At 35.8% G+C, this 15,228-nt stretch overlaps 2 protein-coding genes across 7 annotated transcripts; one reads left to right on the forward strand and one right to left on the reverse strand.

Moving 5' to 3' along the window:
• The first annotated feature begins 635 nt into the window (after positions 1-635).
• LOC147536604 (uncharacterized) lies at positions 636-5,601 on the forward strand. Of its 3 annotated transcripts, XR_015225217.1 has the most exons (9): positions 649-931; positions 1,508-1,839; positions 1,925-2,142; positions 2,516-2,867; positions 2,940-3,152; positions 3,434-3,784; positions 4,158-4,742; positions 4,980-5,073; positions 5,168-5,601. XR_015225217.1 is itself a non-coding variant. In XM_086640533.1 (8 exons), exons 2-7 carry the CDS (start codon positions 1,510-1,512, stop codon positions 4,734-4,736), a joined length of 2,043 nt encoding a protein of 680 aa, XP_086496659.1. In that variant the 5' UTR covers positions 636-931; positions 1,508-1,509; the 3' UTR covers positions 4,737-4,742; positions 4,980-5,601. The 3 variants fall into 3 exon arrangements, 2 of the variants coding, with proteins under 2 accessions (XP_086496659.1, XP_086496660.1); XM_086640533.1 differs by having other exon boundaries at positions 636-931; positions 4,980-5,601; XM_086640534.1 differs by lacking the exon at positions 649-931 and adding an exon at positions 953-973 and having other exon boundaries at positions 4,980-5,601.
• Positions 5,602-7,901: 2,300 nt separating this feature from the next.
• On the reverse strand, positions 7,902-11,998 carry LOC147536605 (transcription factor bHLH91-like). 4 transcript variants are annotated; one of them, XR_015225219.1, is made up of 4 exons: positions 10,995-11,341; positions 9,664-10,867; positions 8,405-8,962; positions 7,902-8,343 (listed from the first exon to the last, which is right to left on the reverse strand). XR_015225219.1 is itself a non-coding variant. In XM_086640537.1 (4 exons), the coding sequence occupies exons 2-4, from the start codon at positions 10,822-10,824 to the stop codon at positions 8,074-8,076; spliced, it is 1,695 nt and encodes a 564-aa protein (XP_086496663.1). In that variant the 5' UTR covers positions 10,825-10,867; positions 10,995-11,417; the 3' UTR covers positions 7,902-8,073. The 4 variants fall into 4 exon arrangements, 2 of the variants coding, with proteins under 2 accessions (XP_086496663.1, XP_086496661.1); XM_086640537.1 differs by having other exon boundaries at positions 7,902-8,181; positions 8,537-8,962; positions 10,995-11,417; XR_015225218.1 differs by having other exon boundaries at positions 9,664-11,414.
• Between the last annotated feature and the right edge of the window lie 3,230 nt (positions 11,999-15,228).

Here is a 15,228-nt window from a genome sequence, read left to right on the forward strand (position 1 = left end):
TGTTTTGATCTAATATTCGTCGTAATCTCTACGTGGGTGCACTTGAATTTAGAAAATTGTACCTTCATTTCCTAGTTTGTTAATATACTACTGAAATTGTTGTTATTTTTTTTGCAATTATTGACAGTTTGGTTGTGGGTGAAGCTCTAAACAATACCATTAATTGATCCACTCGTTGATCCATCATATCAATTGGTAACCGTATTGCATCAGTCCCTCTATCACTATCATAATATTTATCCATATTGATTGATAACAAGATTGGGAAAGGAAAAATAATTTGAGTGGTTTTTTAAAACAAGGAAATTACTTCTAAACCAACACTAGATGCATCTTTGGCAAATCCGTCAATGTTCTAAAGTGATGTTCGTGTAGACGATACCGAACCAAACAAATCCTCGCCTTAATGTCAACTGATGCAAAAAAAGATTTAGAAAAATAATAGATCTATGTCCAAAACTTAAAAAATTCGAACCTGCGACCGTACGCATAAATCAAATTAAGGTTGATGTGTATTTATTTTTTGATATGGACTCGAGAGTCATTACGTCTCAAACACATCCTATGGGACATGAAAGCCAATTTATTCTGAACTCTACTTTATTTGTGTCCAAATTCAATAAATTATTAATTTTGACTTCCATGAGCGTCAAACTTGAATCTCTAGTATGCCGAGTGAAGTGAGTGTCCAACCACTAAGCCAAAGGGTGGTCGACCTTGATGTGTATCTTTAGGAAATTTGGATTTGGATCCCTAATTTCATAGTACCATAAATCCTAGCGTTGGACCAGATCTTAAGACTCCTCTTTAACAGTTTTTCTGGTTCGATTTGATACCTCTTCTCCGAAAGGGCGTTTCTTCCTCAGCCCGGTTCTAGGGTTTGTTGTTCGGTTCGTCTGCCTTTTTCTCCATCACTATAATCTATATCAAGGTAAAATCCCCATTCTCTCTCTCTCTCTCTCTCTCTCCAGGGGTATGGCTTTAGAGAGAAGGTTAATTTTAGTTGAAATTGATGTTTGAGAATGCTTAGGTCTAACTGAAGATCAGTTAAGGAAGTACTTTTTCAAGATAAAGTTCAGAATTTGACCATTACATATCTTAATTAGTAGGCACTGAAAGATAAAACTGGAATTAGGGTTTCCAAGTCTTTGTTTTCAGAAAAATTCCCCATTGTCAACTTTGTAAAAGAAAATATATAGTAAAAGGGGAGACTTTGCTTTCTTAAAAATATTGAGTCCTACCCAAGAATTAAATTCAGTAAAGAATAGTGATTGAACTGCTTTAATCTGAAACCAATTACAGAGATTCAAATTCATTAACGAATTCCTGATTTTTGCCCATGAAGACTTTTGCTGGTTCCCCTTTATTTCAAAGCTTATGTTAGTTTAGGGAACAACAACAACAACAAACCATAGAGTGGACTAGACTAGTGTTCTTCTTTATGTCCAAAAAAATAAATTGGTTGGTTATAAGGGCCTGATGGATTTATTTCTTTGTACTTGTTAAGATATGGATCAAACCCCTCTGGGTACGGATCGTGCGAGGACTAAATGGACACCAACAATGGATCGTTGTTTCATTGACATTATGATGGAGCAAGTTCAAGGTGGAAATAAAATACATAATACGTTTCGCAAAAAAGCATGGGTGGAGATGGTAACTTTGTTCAATGAGAAGTCTGGATTGCAATTGGATAAGGAGGTATTGAGGAATCGATCAAAAAAGTTAAGGATGCAATTCAGTGCTGTGAAAACTCTCCTTGACCATGATGGGTTCAATTGGGATGATACACGTAAAATGGTGACAGCTGAGACTGATATTTGGGATTGTTATCTCAAGGTACAACCCACATTCAAAATTGATTACTTATATATATTTCGTCTGATCATCTCTTCTGGTACTTATATATGATATGTATATATAGGCTCATCCCGAAGCGCAAACTTACAAAACTAAAACCATACCAAATTACCTTGATTTGTGTATGATATATGGCAATGAAACTGTCAATGGAAGATCCAATACTTTGATTTCCAATTTAAGCTTCACTGAGGACATTACAAGAATAGAAACTGATGGGGGATATGGAGGCATGCACTCGCCAAGCATGGCTGGGTTCGAGGAAAAACATGCTTTTGTAAGGTATTGTAATATGGAAAGGCTTCTTAGCTATCTTGGTATTGCTTTTTTTTTTTGTTATTTCTATGAGGTGGGTTTGATGGGATCTCTACTGACGTCAAATGTGTTTATGGCTAATTCTAGCAAGTAGCAAATTCTGAAATTTTAACCAATTTAGCGGCGGTCAAGAAAATCCTACTTTGTAGTTGGTGTTCACTTAAAAACTTATTGAGCAGAAAGAATGATGGTGGGATTGACATCCATAACAGTGTTGGATTTTCTTGACCAATGTTTTTCTTGTTGACCAATGTTAATTGTGGGTCAACAAAATGTCACTTGTGTCTACATTAGACCATGATTTTTGTTTGATCAATCAATGATTACTTTTGCTTGAAAGGTATTCTGAGTTTGAAGGGATTGATAACTTAACCCCCATCAGTAATGGTCGTTCAAGAACTACCTGGACACCAACAATGGATCGATATTTCATTGGAATCATGGTAGACCAGGTTCATAAAGGTAATAAAAACGGAAATGTATTTCGCAAAAAAGCATGGAGGCAAATGGTCTTTGCGTTCAATACACAATTCAGGTTACAATTAGACAAGGAGGTTTTGAGAAACCGAGCCAAAAAGTTGAGGATACAATATATTGCTATGAAGGTGCTTCTTAATAAACCTGAATTTCATTGGGATGAATCTCGTCAAATGATTGCAGCTGATGATAAAGTTTGGGATGCTTACTTAAAGGTGCATTTATGTTTAACCTAATATTCTAAGCTTGAACGAGCTAGCAAATTTTCTCATATTTATTATCTGCAGGCTCATCCCGGTCAACGATCATACAGGACTAAAACCTTGCCAAATTATAATCATTTGTGTGTGATATATGGGAATGAACCTTCAAATGGGAGATATAATCAGTTGGAGAACAATTCGAACTTCTACATCGGTAATCCAGAAGTGGCAAAGGATGGAATTTCAGGAAGTTCACATTCGCCAGCTACTTCATATACAAATGAAGATCTTGGTGTGGTAAGCTTTCGACCAATATTAACCGTTCGTAATTAGAAAGGAGGTTTGAGATACAATACTCTAATTATACTTATTATTCAAACATTGGTGATTTATTGATTCCACACTGTTTGTCCTTATCAAAACAATGAATTTTATGTGGTTTACGAACCAGACCTGTCCGTACATACTATCACCTTCTGAATATTATTTGTTTCAATTTACAATCTTTTGTTACTTTTTAGTGGGAACTATAGACCTTAATATATTTGGATTATACGCTTAATGTTTGTCCTCTATAGGTTACAGAAAATGTAGTAGTGGATCACCAAGCAACCCCCAACTTTGATTGTTCGAAGACTAATTGGACACCACCCATGGATAACTATTTCATCGAAATCATGATAGAACATGTACAGAAAGGTCATAAAATTGGGAAGACATTTCACAGAGAAGCATGGTCGCTCATGCTTGAGTTATTCAACACAAAATTCGGATCACAGCTAGATAAAGAAGTCCTGAAGAACCGCTACAAGAAACTGCGGACTCAATACAATGCAATGGACGTTCTTTTAAGCAACGATGGGTTTTGCTGGGATGAAACACGGCAATTGGTGATGGCCGATGATACTGTTTGGGACAATTATCTCAAGGTACATTTGTTTTACCTAACCAACAAGTATGGTTCATTTTATGCATTAAATCAGTACCGATTGATCTCGTGCACCAACTATAACATGTGGGTGATAGAACCCACCGTAACAAAACCAGAGACTTGAAAGGTTTAAGCAAGATCTTACTTTTGGGTAACCTATGTCTCTTGAGTCTTGACTTTTTCAAGTCACCGCCACTCGTAGGGTGGGGTTTCGTCAGTTCATGTTAAGAGTGGGTGGACCCAGCCACACACTCTTTCTGCTCACTATCCACTGCTAGCATTTTTACCACTTGCATGATATGGGTGAACAAAGTCATATTCGGTGCAGTGATTATCCTTCTTAGAAATTTACGTTAAATTACTACTCGCAGGATCACCCTGAAATGCGATCATTTAGAACCAAAATCGCCCCAAACTATAATAGTTTGTCGTTGATATTTGGAGATTCTAGTATCGATCACAGATACTGTAATTCAGGGCAAGGTATGAACTCAAGAAGCATCTCGGTAGGAGTATTTGGTACCCCACACTCTCCATTAGTATCTCCATCCGGTGATGATCTGCCGAATGAAGATATGCAGGATGAGGATTCATCAGATTCAGATGGCAGTATGGATAAATTTAATCATGGGAGCAAGAAGCGACCATTTCAAACTCCATTAACCTCTCAACAATCAAGAAAATCTCTGAGGGGCGATACTAATGGAATGCTAGATGCACTTCGTGAAATGGCATCTGCTATTACAATGCTAGCAAATAAAAAGAAAGAAAATGAGAATGCTCCTCTAGAGCAAGTGGTTAATGAACTTAAAGCTATACCTGATTTAGACGATGATCTTCTATTGGAAGCTTGTGATCTTCTAGAAGAAGACGAACGGAAAGCAAAGATGTTTTTAGCATTGGATGCTTCAATCCGAAAGAAATGGTTGATGAGAAAACTTCGCCCATAGCTCGTAGTAAGTCTTTCTGCCTTACTGTTTAATCTTTTTGTAGAAATGAAGAGTTTTCCTCAGTACTGTTTGACTATTACTCGGCTCCAACTATTTAAATTTAAAATTATCTTTCTGCTGTATGGATTAGATCAGGACACCTCAGTTTCGTTATATCGTTTAAAGATGCTCTTCTTCTTTTGTTTGAATTGATTATTGGTCGATTGAATGATGGTACAGAAAATCTCTACTAATATGATGCAGGATTTATCCGTTCTCTTGTGGATCATAACTAGCAGACAATTTAAGTCGATTCCAGTCGGTGTATTTGGGCAAAAAAAGGGCTCCAATTGAAAAGGTAAGTGGTGCATTCTGTACTACAGAATTCATGGACAAATACCACAGGTTACCCACGGCTGAACGTTTTTCTTCTGTCAATCTTGTACCATTAGTGCTGCGTGCAAATTATATTCTTGGAATTCATTATAGTTGACTACAGTTTAATTTAAACGCTTCCTGTAATGACGGGTTGGGTTAGTTTCCGTAAATGGCAATGCTGTGCACTGATGGGAAAGGAAATTTTGTCTGCTCTGGTTGGAGTTAATGGTTGCGACGAGACCCTTTTTGCAAAAGATATGAAGTTAATAGCCCGAGTGAAACGTCTGGAGACAGCGAAATTTAAGAGTCATTATTGCTTAACTAAGGGTTTTACAGTTAGTAATCGAGTCAAATCCTCCTGTGGCCGACTGGGATCTTGAAGCATTAATGCTTTTCTTGAGCTTTTGAAGTGGATTTGGAAGTATTATTGTTTTTCTGGAAGTTTTGAACTTATGAACCGAGTGAACTCTTTAGCCATAAAGTGGTATATTCAATAAAAATTAATACTTAATAGGGCTTGTCTACTAAGAAATAGATTATTTTGGGATTCAAATCTATGATAGTGTAGAAATTGACCTTAAATTGCAACTCCCATTTTCTTTCTCTTAATTTCACTTTTTCTCGTGTGTGATTTGGATAAATGAGTATGTTGGCCATGCCGACCAACCGAACTCAGTCGAATCAAATTGAACTAGGTCGAACAAAGTTAGTTGACAGTTCGATTTGCTCAAGTTCGGTCGATGATTTAGTATAATTGCCATTGATTAGTTTCGTGCGCCTGATCTGAAATGGTCAACAACCGACTGTTGTTCACCCCTGCCATTTTCCATTATCACCGTTAGCTGCTACCACCAATAGTACTAGAAACCATGATAAAAGGTTGATCATTCCTAATGGCTATACAAACTCATATAGGTCATTATTTATATTATTAATAATTCGAAGTTCAATAAATCATGAGTTCCACCTGTGCTATGAATGGAGGTTGGGGCTTTGTGGATGCTCTACCAATTGAGCTAGGAGTTGTACTAATGGGATTCATGACCCCTCTAAAATATTGAGGACATTGTTGAGATTCTAATCCATGAACTCCAGCCAATATATATCCCAAGAATTGACACTCAAAACCATGGCTGGGAAACCCTAAGATGGATTCTCACCCCAATATACATCCCTGGTTTTAGTTTTCCAGAACTAGGCAAGGCCTATTTAAGTCCCCATCTTTCTCATTTCCAAATCCATCACAACCTATCTTTTGAAACTCATAGAAAATCTTACCAGCTGGGAAGCTTCAAATAGCACCAGAAAGGAAAGGGTATCTATCAATCAAGAAGACAAACAAAGATGAATTCAACAAGCAAAGCTTGGATGGTTGCAGCTAGTGTCCTGAGTTGTTGAAGCTTTGTTGGAATCTATGGATGGAATTATGCTCTCAAATCAATTCATCGTCGCACCAAGAACAAAAACAGGGGACGAGGAGGTTGATCTTAGTCTATCAGACCATATTACGTGGTCGTACTTGGACATTCATCGGCATATCATGCTACACACGTACACAACGTTCAGCATCCACGATGCCCACAGCCCACCCACCACCACTAGTCCAGGCTGGTTTGGATCATTTAGCCAAAATTAGACGTGGGAAACGGGCAGGCCTGTTCGCGCTCGGGCAGTCTTTTTACAGATTCGGGTCGGATGGACTCACATTTCTGATGTCCACTAGGGTTCATATCCGGTTGATCCGACCACACATTTCTCACCTTTGGGGTGCCCGCGGCCCGTTAGTGCTCGGGCTTTGACGGACGCGGGTCGACCGGACTCCGAGTTACCCGAGAAACAATAATTAATTAAAAAAAAAAGTTGAATTTCATTCATTAATTTATGAGTCGAGCTTTGGAAAATTATATAAAAAATTATGCAGCTTCAAAGTTATTGTTCTAAATCTAAATCTAGAAAGATCAAAACTAATTATCATTTTGCCTCAAAATTATGTACAACATAGTCTGTATCTCTAAAGCTCAAAACTAGTTATGATTTTGTATAAAATCATGTACAAAATAGATCTAGATATCTAAAGATAAAAACTAATTATCATTGTGCTACAAAATTATGCATAGAATAGATCTTAGTATAAAAGATAACTTACATCCCAATGAAGTACAAGATAAAATAGAAAATTAGTATAAAAGATTACTTAAATCCCAATGAAGTATAAGATAAAATAGATAATTGAAAGAAGTGAAACTACATGAATGACACAAAGCAAAAGAGAGAGAATTATATAGTTCTATCTTTCTTTACTGCTTCTTTGTTCTCCCTTAAAAAATGATTGGGGACTTACCCGTGTACTCCCTGACATATTTCATCGCTTCGGTGGCTAATACGACAAGGGGTACTCTAGTATTTTTTCAGTCTTTTCAAACTATGAAAAGACTAAAATACCCCCTTGTCCTATTAAGGAAAGTACATCATGTAATAGGAGGTCCCGCTATCAACTTTGTTCTTCCCTATACACCCCTCATATATTAGCACAATGCATCTCTCCATAGAACGATGCGTCTTTGATCTTCTTTATCTCTTTGGAAGTTACTCTCTTTCTCTTAAACTCTAAGAAATCAGAGAGGTAATGAAGATTTGGGCCCAAACTCTAAAAAGTCCGAGGAGTGATGAAAATATCGGACGGACTCTCGAACCACCGCTGCGGGCTTCTATTTTGTTTAGTATTTTTTTTTTCGGTTAGAAAACATTTTTCTTGATTGTATAGGAAAAATTATATTTGAGAACTATAGCAATACTAAAAGCCTAATATGAGAAAAAAAATTGATGTAGGAAATTAATGTAAAAAAGTATTTAGATTCTACCTAATATGTCCATCCCTTCCACTCATTTATTCAACAGTATCCTATTATAAATTGGAAATGGAGGCAAAAGAAAAATTAATTAATCTAGTTCTTTAAATCAATCTCTAGTCTTATAAACCCTAATAGTTGCCATGATCTGCAGGTTTAAAAGCTGCATAATTCTTATCCACTCCTTCAATGAGTTTCTTAGCTATTGCTCCTGCATATACTGATGAGCCTTCATTTATCTGCATCACAAATTACAAAACCCATAATCAAGAAAAACTCAAAAATGTCAATGAGCTCAATCTCAAATTGTTATATTTGATATCGAGCTAATAATCGTAGATCTTCGCGTTATACAACTGAATGCCAAAATATTCTACAATATCATGTGAAAGTAAATTAAACTAGTTTAGATTCGAACAATAATGTTTTAACTACGGGCTTAGTCGGTCCTTAATTCTAAACAAGTTTCTAGGTTAAGATAGAATTTGAAAACCACAATTAGTGTGCTAAATCAAGATTTTGTGTTTAGGGTTTTATCTATTGTGACTAAGGTTACTTATGAGAATTATGCAACAAAAGAAAATAAGCACTAACCTTAGTGTTGAACAAGAAACTGTAATAATCTCCAATGCATCCACCTGAAACATGGAGGAGATCTAACTGAAGTTCGTCGAAGATTTTCGATACCAATAACAAATTATTCATCTTCGAACGTTGAATGAGCTTAATCGTTACTTCATCATCGATAATTCGAACATCTACTTCTGTCTCTTTGGATTTTCTTTGAAGCCATGAACTTCTTAATTGCCCATTAAATGAATTTTCGCGATCGGTAACTGTACTTAGAGTAGGCTTCATTGATGAACTTTCGACGTCTCCTGTGATTGGTTCCATTTTTAACCTTTTGTTTCTCTCTATACTACATCTCTTCTTATCAACTAGTATTTTTAGTTCATCAACTGTCCTTTTTAGTTCTTTGATGTAGTCAATTGCATCTGCTACCACTGATGCTCTATCAGTCTACAAAGTAATAATATAGATAACAATGTGATTTTAGTTAATAATGATGAATTAGAGAGATGGGTAATCAAGAAAAGTACTAATTAAAGAAGGAAAATCATTATCATGTTCAAAAAATATTAAATAACATTAGTTAGAACATGTTTGGGTAGTCATAATTTGAATCAAAATGAAAATTTTGATCCTTTAACTCCTTAATTTTTCTTTTTGTTCAAAAAGATGAGTTACCCAAACATAGAAATCACTAAATCAAAAGTAAAAGGGTTTGTGGGTTTTGTGAATTTTGGATGGAAATGAGAGTTTGATCCTCCATGATTTTGATTTTTCTCAAAAACATGAGTTACCAAAACACAAATACACCATATCAATGAGAAGGGTTTGTGGGTTTTGTGAATTTTATAATTATATGTAGAATAGAGAAGATGGAAGTTAGGGTTTTATAGATGCTTCCATAACTTTGTGTTGGACAAGTGTTTTGGGTTTCTTGCTAGTGTTCTATAAATATATTTGAGTTGAATTGGTGTATGGGTTAGTGAGAAAGAGATTGAAAGCTTCACCTAATAAGAGAGAGAGAGAGAGAGAGAGAGAGAGAGAGAGAGAGAGAGAGAGAGAGAGAGAGAGAGAGAGAGAGAGAGAGAGAGAGAGAGAGAGAGAGAGAGAGAGAATGTTTGATATGTGCAGTAGTAGTAGTGGGTACATACCTTGGTAGGGTTAGGAACCAGTGAACGCAATGCATCATACTTCTCATTGAATTGTTCTCTTCTTTGCTTCTCAGTTGTAAAATGCTTTCTTCCATGACTACCTCCTCCTCTTCTCAACCCACTACCACTTCCACCATTAATATTCATCTCTCTCCTAAAATCCAATACTGAATTCTCAAACTGCCTTAACCCACCACCACCAATTATCCCATCTCCATCCATCATCATCCCCCCACCTCCACCACCACCACCACCACCACCAAATAATGAACTACTACTACTTCCACCACCTCCATTCAACCCATAATTTTGTGGTAAATTTTGAAACAAATCTCTAAAAATAGGAGGTTGTGGTGGAAGATTGTTTAAATGAAGAGATGAATGATGATTATGATCAAACAAAATACTAGATGATGACCCGTTTTCGTTAAGAACTTGTTGATGATCACTAGTACTATTACTACCAAAAATTTCTAGTGAAGAAGTATGAAAATTCATTTGTTGATTCTTATTACTAAATGAGATTGATGAACTTGGTAATATCATCGAAGAAGACGATATGGGTAAGTGTAATAGATTAAGAAGATCGGGTGTCGGTGTCGGTGGAGGAATATAAGTTTGATGATTACCAAAAGGACTTGAACTGAAACATTGAAGATTATTTTGTAACTCCATTTGTTGTTGTTGTTGTTGTTCTTGATAAAATTGTTCTTGTTGTAGTTGATGATGATAATGGTGAGAGTTCATTTCTTGATTTTCTTGCATTTCTTGATGAACTTCCCAATTAGGTTGATGAATATCGAAACTTGTTCCGGATGTTCCTACCAAGTTGTTTGGATCTTGATGATGATGAACTAGTACTTCTTGCATCAAATGAGTATTGAATTCTTGTTCTAGTTCAAAATCCATAGTAGTGTTTGGGACGATACCCGATTCGTTTGAGTGGTTTTGGAGATTGTGGTTTGATAACTCAATATTTTGATGATCATTTTCAAGTAGTATTGGTTGAGTTGATGAAGAATTTTGGATTGTTTGAGAAGGACAAAAGAGAACGGAAGAAGATCCACCACCACCATCACCACCACCACCACCACCACCTCCACCTCCAACTGATATGGAGTGAGGATCATGAGAATCAAAGTAATGGGTTTCATCATACATGATTTTTGATGGTGATGTTTCTCCTTGAAGTTTGGGTCTTTGTCTAAATCAGTTAATGAAAACACAAAAAACCAAAACACAAAAAAGAAGTTAAAATCAACAAAATTGAAAATTTTGATTGACTGATTTAAGTGATGAAATTGAGTTGAAGTTTAGAGAGAGAAAATTACAGTGAATCAGTGCTTGAAAGCTTGAACTTAATAGAGGAAAAACCCAAATTGATTCAAGAATATTGAAACAATAACAACATAAAAAATTAAGAGTTACCCACAAAAAATTTCTGCAGATTTTATAGGACAAGATTGGTTTTGGGTTATTGTTAGAGAGTTATAGAAATGGGTTTAAATTTGTCTGTTTTGATGTGTTATATATAAGAGAGAGAGAGAGAGGAAAAGGGAACTGTTTTAGAGAGAGAGAAAGTTAGAGAGAGAGAGAGAGGTGTGGGTAGCAATCTCTGTTTAGCACACAGGCTGAAGGGAAGTTGTTACTGTGAGATTCCTATCAGAATTGGGTCCCCAACTGAAAAAAGAAAGAAAAGATGTATTATAATATCCGTATTCTGATATAAGGTACACATATTTTCTTACTTGTTCATCATTGTTCTTGAGAAACCCTAATTCTTTAAGTTGCCCATTGTATAGATCCTTTTTACTTGAGTACCCTTTCACAATCAATAAATTTTCAAAAATAAAGATGTGTATTTTAATTGATCCTCTGCTTGACAAAGTAATTAATAATTTTTACGTGATTCGGTACCAAGAATTAGAAGAGAAAGAAACCGGGTCTACTTTGAAGCTTTGGTACACCGGGAAGGTGTCAGTCAAGGGACTTTGACGATCTAGTTAACAACTATATCTACCAAGTAAGGAAAATAACTAAAGCAACGGAAAGTGACAACTGTAGTTGAAGTTTGGTCTAGCTTGTAGAGTGGCCGAGCCTCGGCTCTACGAGATGGTTTAATGTATAGTAAGTGGACGGGAGTCCAACGATTATAAGAGATAGGTGTTAATGGTGATCAGATATTTCTTAATAGCCCCTCGTTGAAAGTGAGAATGAGAGGAATCAACATACGTGACGAGGGGTGGTGATTGCAAGGAGCGTTCCTCTTGAAAGAAAAATTGAATCACAGTATGCTCGAGATAGGGGAAAAATGAGAGCCTGGGGCAAATCCCCCTCTCTCGGGAGTCGTCCACCTCTATATAGGGCGAGAGAATTAATTGTTTTAATGGCGTTGAGCTGATCAAAGAGGTGTTATAGGTAACGTTTTGGCGAGGATCGTAGGGATTTAAAGACCTCAATTAGACCGTTGACGACGTCTTTATAGGCCTCAATTAGACAGTTGATGGATATGTAGATGTCGAGGGAGATTTGACCAATGGTGGTCCTTTAGAACCACTACGATGTGACTATGCTCGAAAAGATGCAGATGTAACCCCACGAGTTAGCTCGCGCGAAGCCCGCGAGTCACGTGTGTCATCCCTTCAGTGGACGCTAGTTGCGGCCTTGCGGGGTGATCTCTTGGTTGTCTGCATCTTTAACCGTGGTTTTGGGGAAAGCCACGTTAGTGGAGATCATCAGATAGCTCGACGCATATGGGGGCTTATTGGTATTGACCTCTCGAGGTTGGTCTGACTCGCTTTCTGGAGGTTGGTCGACTCATCTGTCTCAACGTATATAAACAACGTGAATTGAGCTCGACGCATATATTATTAACATTAATTGGTATTGGTCGGCCTCACTTTCTGGAAGCTGGGGCTTATTGCTATTGAGCTCGATTACGCATGTTTTATTAACATTAACTACTTTTATTCTAACCAACTAGGCATCAACTAAACAAACTTAGGGTTTCAATTCCATAAAAATAGTTAAATAACATACTCTTTCCTTTTGTATTTGTGCTTTATCCCAAAATTGGCCATGAAAATAAACGAGGGGTATTTCTGTATTAAAGTGAGAAAATAGTGTCAAAATAAAACTCCAGTACTTTTGCTTTTTCACATACTTAAAAGTGAAAAGTTTCTGTTACAGTTGATTTTTGGGACAATGATTCAATCAAACAAAGTGGGTCCCAAACAGTAAGAAAAAAAAGAGAATTGGTTATACAGTTTCATTACTATAAACTGGTTAACTGAAATTAACCTAATTAAGCTTTATATTTGAAACAAAAAATCTTCTTTTAAAATATTACTCCATACACAAAATAAATTATTTCACACAAAGTTGATGAAAGACTAGGATAATTTTCTTTACCTTCTATATTCCTTTGAGTCATGGCCGTTAGATGACCCTAGATATTGTGTCTGATCACTTTACTTAAACGAAATAAAAAGTTTACTGGTCTATATAGATCACTCGATATATGGAATGACATTGATATAAGTTACCCAAAACTAGTGCATTACATTCATTAAAAACAGAGATAAATACAACATTTCCAGATAAGTCTACTAAAAGATTAACCTAGGTTAGTATACGTCTGAGTCACTTAAATAGTAAATTTTAATATCGTTAAATTCTTAATAATTTATTTAAGAATGTGAAGTCAAAGATAATAATAATTTCATGGGTGTTAGGACTGGAGTAAGAAGAGTTTTCTTAATTATTTGATATTTTTAAAATAAATGAGAAATTGTTTAATTTTCATATGAATATCCAAATGAAATTAGGAAGGTAATGAATATCACATGGTTTTTACCCAACTTGGTGTAAACATACTCTTTATATTTTCATGCTTTATTGCAGTTACTCTTCCCACAAGGAAGTTGGGAAATGCATGCCATGCTTTTCACCCTCCTCCCTTAATTTTTATCTTGATTTTTCCTATAATTTCTAGTAAATCCATTCTAGTAGGGGTAAAGTTTGGTCTCGACAATATTTTGCTCGCTTATTTTCAGTTCAACCAGTTATTTCTATTTGTTGGAGCAATCGATAATAAATAAGAATAAGACCAAACTTAGATATAAATACTTTTGAATGAAATAATAGTTCAATTGTTGATAGATAAATGTAAACATTTAGTTGTCCAAGTGGCCGTAGATGTTGACATAACCTTTAAAACCCTTGAGGTTCTAAGTTCGATTCCGAGCGAAGGTGAAATCCGTGAGATAATCAATTAATTGATATATCAAACCAGTATTTGTACCAAAAATCAGAAATTAAAATCCATTTTGACAACTAGTTAACAACTTTATAAAATGTTATAAAATTTTGTAAATTATTTTGGACACTTCAACTTTAATTTCAAAAGTGAGTAATCTTTTAGTTAGGCATTAAATTCATAAAGCTACACCTGAAAAATCAATATTGAGTTGTCCTTCCATCTTTATGGATCAGTAACAGTTCCTTCCCAGTACTTGTGTTGGCCTTAAAATGGGAACTTTTTTTCTTTCTCTCAACAATTTTGGACAGGGCAGAAACCCTTTCAACTTCCTGCTATTCAGAGTCTATGCATATCCTTGTTAGTTGCAGTTGCTCCTGCAGAATGAAACTACCAAATTTTTTTGGTCTTCTCTCTCATACCTTTTGACTGGTCAAATTCATTTCTACACATAGGGGTTGAGATGAAATTTGCAAACCAACTTCTATTCATGAACTGATAATGTAAAGGGAGAATACCCATGAATATGATTGGGGATGTTTTATTATCATCACTAATAATAGGACTAATATCAATTTGGCCCCTAAGCTGGTCTTGCTCTAAGATTTTGGAGGTCCGAAACGAGTTCTAAGAATGTGGATACGCAGTTTTCACGAGAAATATTTTTGAAAGAAAATAATCAAAATTGGGGCCCCATAGTTCTTTCTGCTTATTCTTCTTGTGAGGCCCTGGGGTTCAAACTTCAAAGAGAGACTTTGCTCACTTGTCCATCAGAGCCGACCCTTGCCCTTAAGTGACCATCTAAAGAGTTTGGCTTCTATGTTTGTCAAACATTTTGGTTTGGCTCTCAACATCATATTTCCATTAGTCAAATTTAATAGCCATTTTTTTTTCTTTTTTTATCTTTGTTTCAAAAGTATTTCTCAATGTCTCATTTTTCAACGTTTGACTCGCCCGCCTACAGGCAACTGACAATTTGTTGACGATCGACCTCCATTCTAATTCTTTTATAGTTTTTTTGTCCCCTACTTCGCGACCGACTTCTTGTTTGACTGATATTTTTCATCAATTCAAAATTAACCCTCTTTTGTTAACAACGTCAATTAACTTTTATGGTTAACATTTTCTTTCGTCATAATTATTCTTCTGATTTATCTAATCTCCTTTTTTTCTCTCTATTTCAAATATATGTTAATTCCTAAAAAGGTTAGAGAATGAGCTTGAGTGTCAAAATGGAAACTTTAGGGGGACTAAAAGGGAATCGATTCTAAAAAAAATGTTAAAAACATAAAAGCCTCACCCTCCTC

The sequence above is a fragment of the Eschscholzia californica genome, unplaced genomic scaffold, assembly GCF_041429995.1.
Source record: "Eschscholzia californica isolate CP2 unplaced genomic scaffold, dmEscCali1.0.p SCAF_5, whole genome shotgun sequence".
NCBI classification, from domain to species: domain Eukaryota; kingdom Viridiplantae; phylum Streptophyta; class Magnoliopsida; order Ranunculales; family Papaveraceae; genus Eschscholzia; species Eschscholzia californica.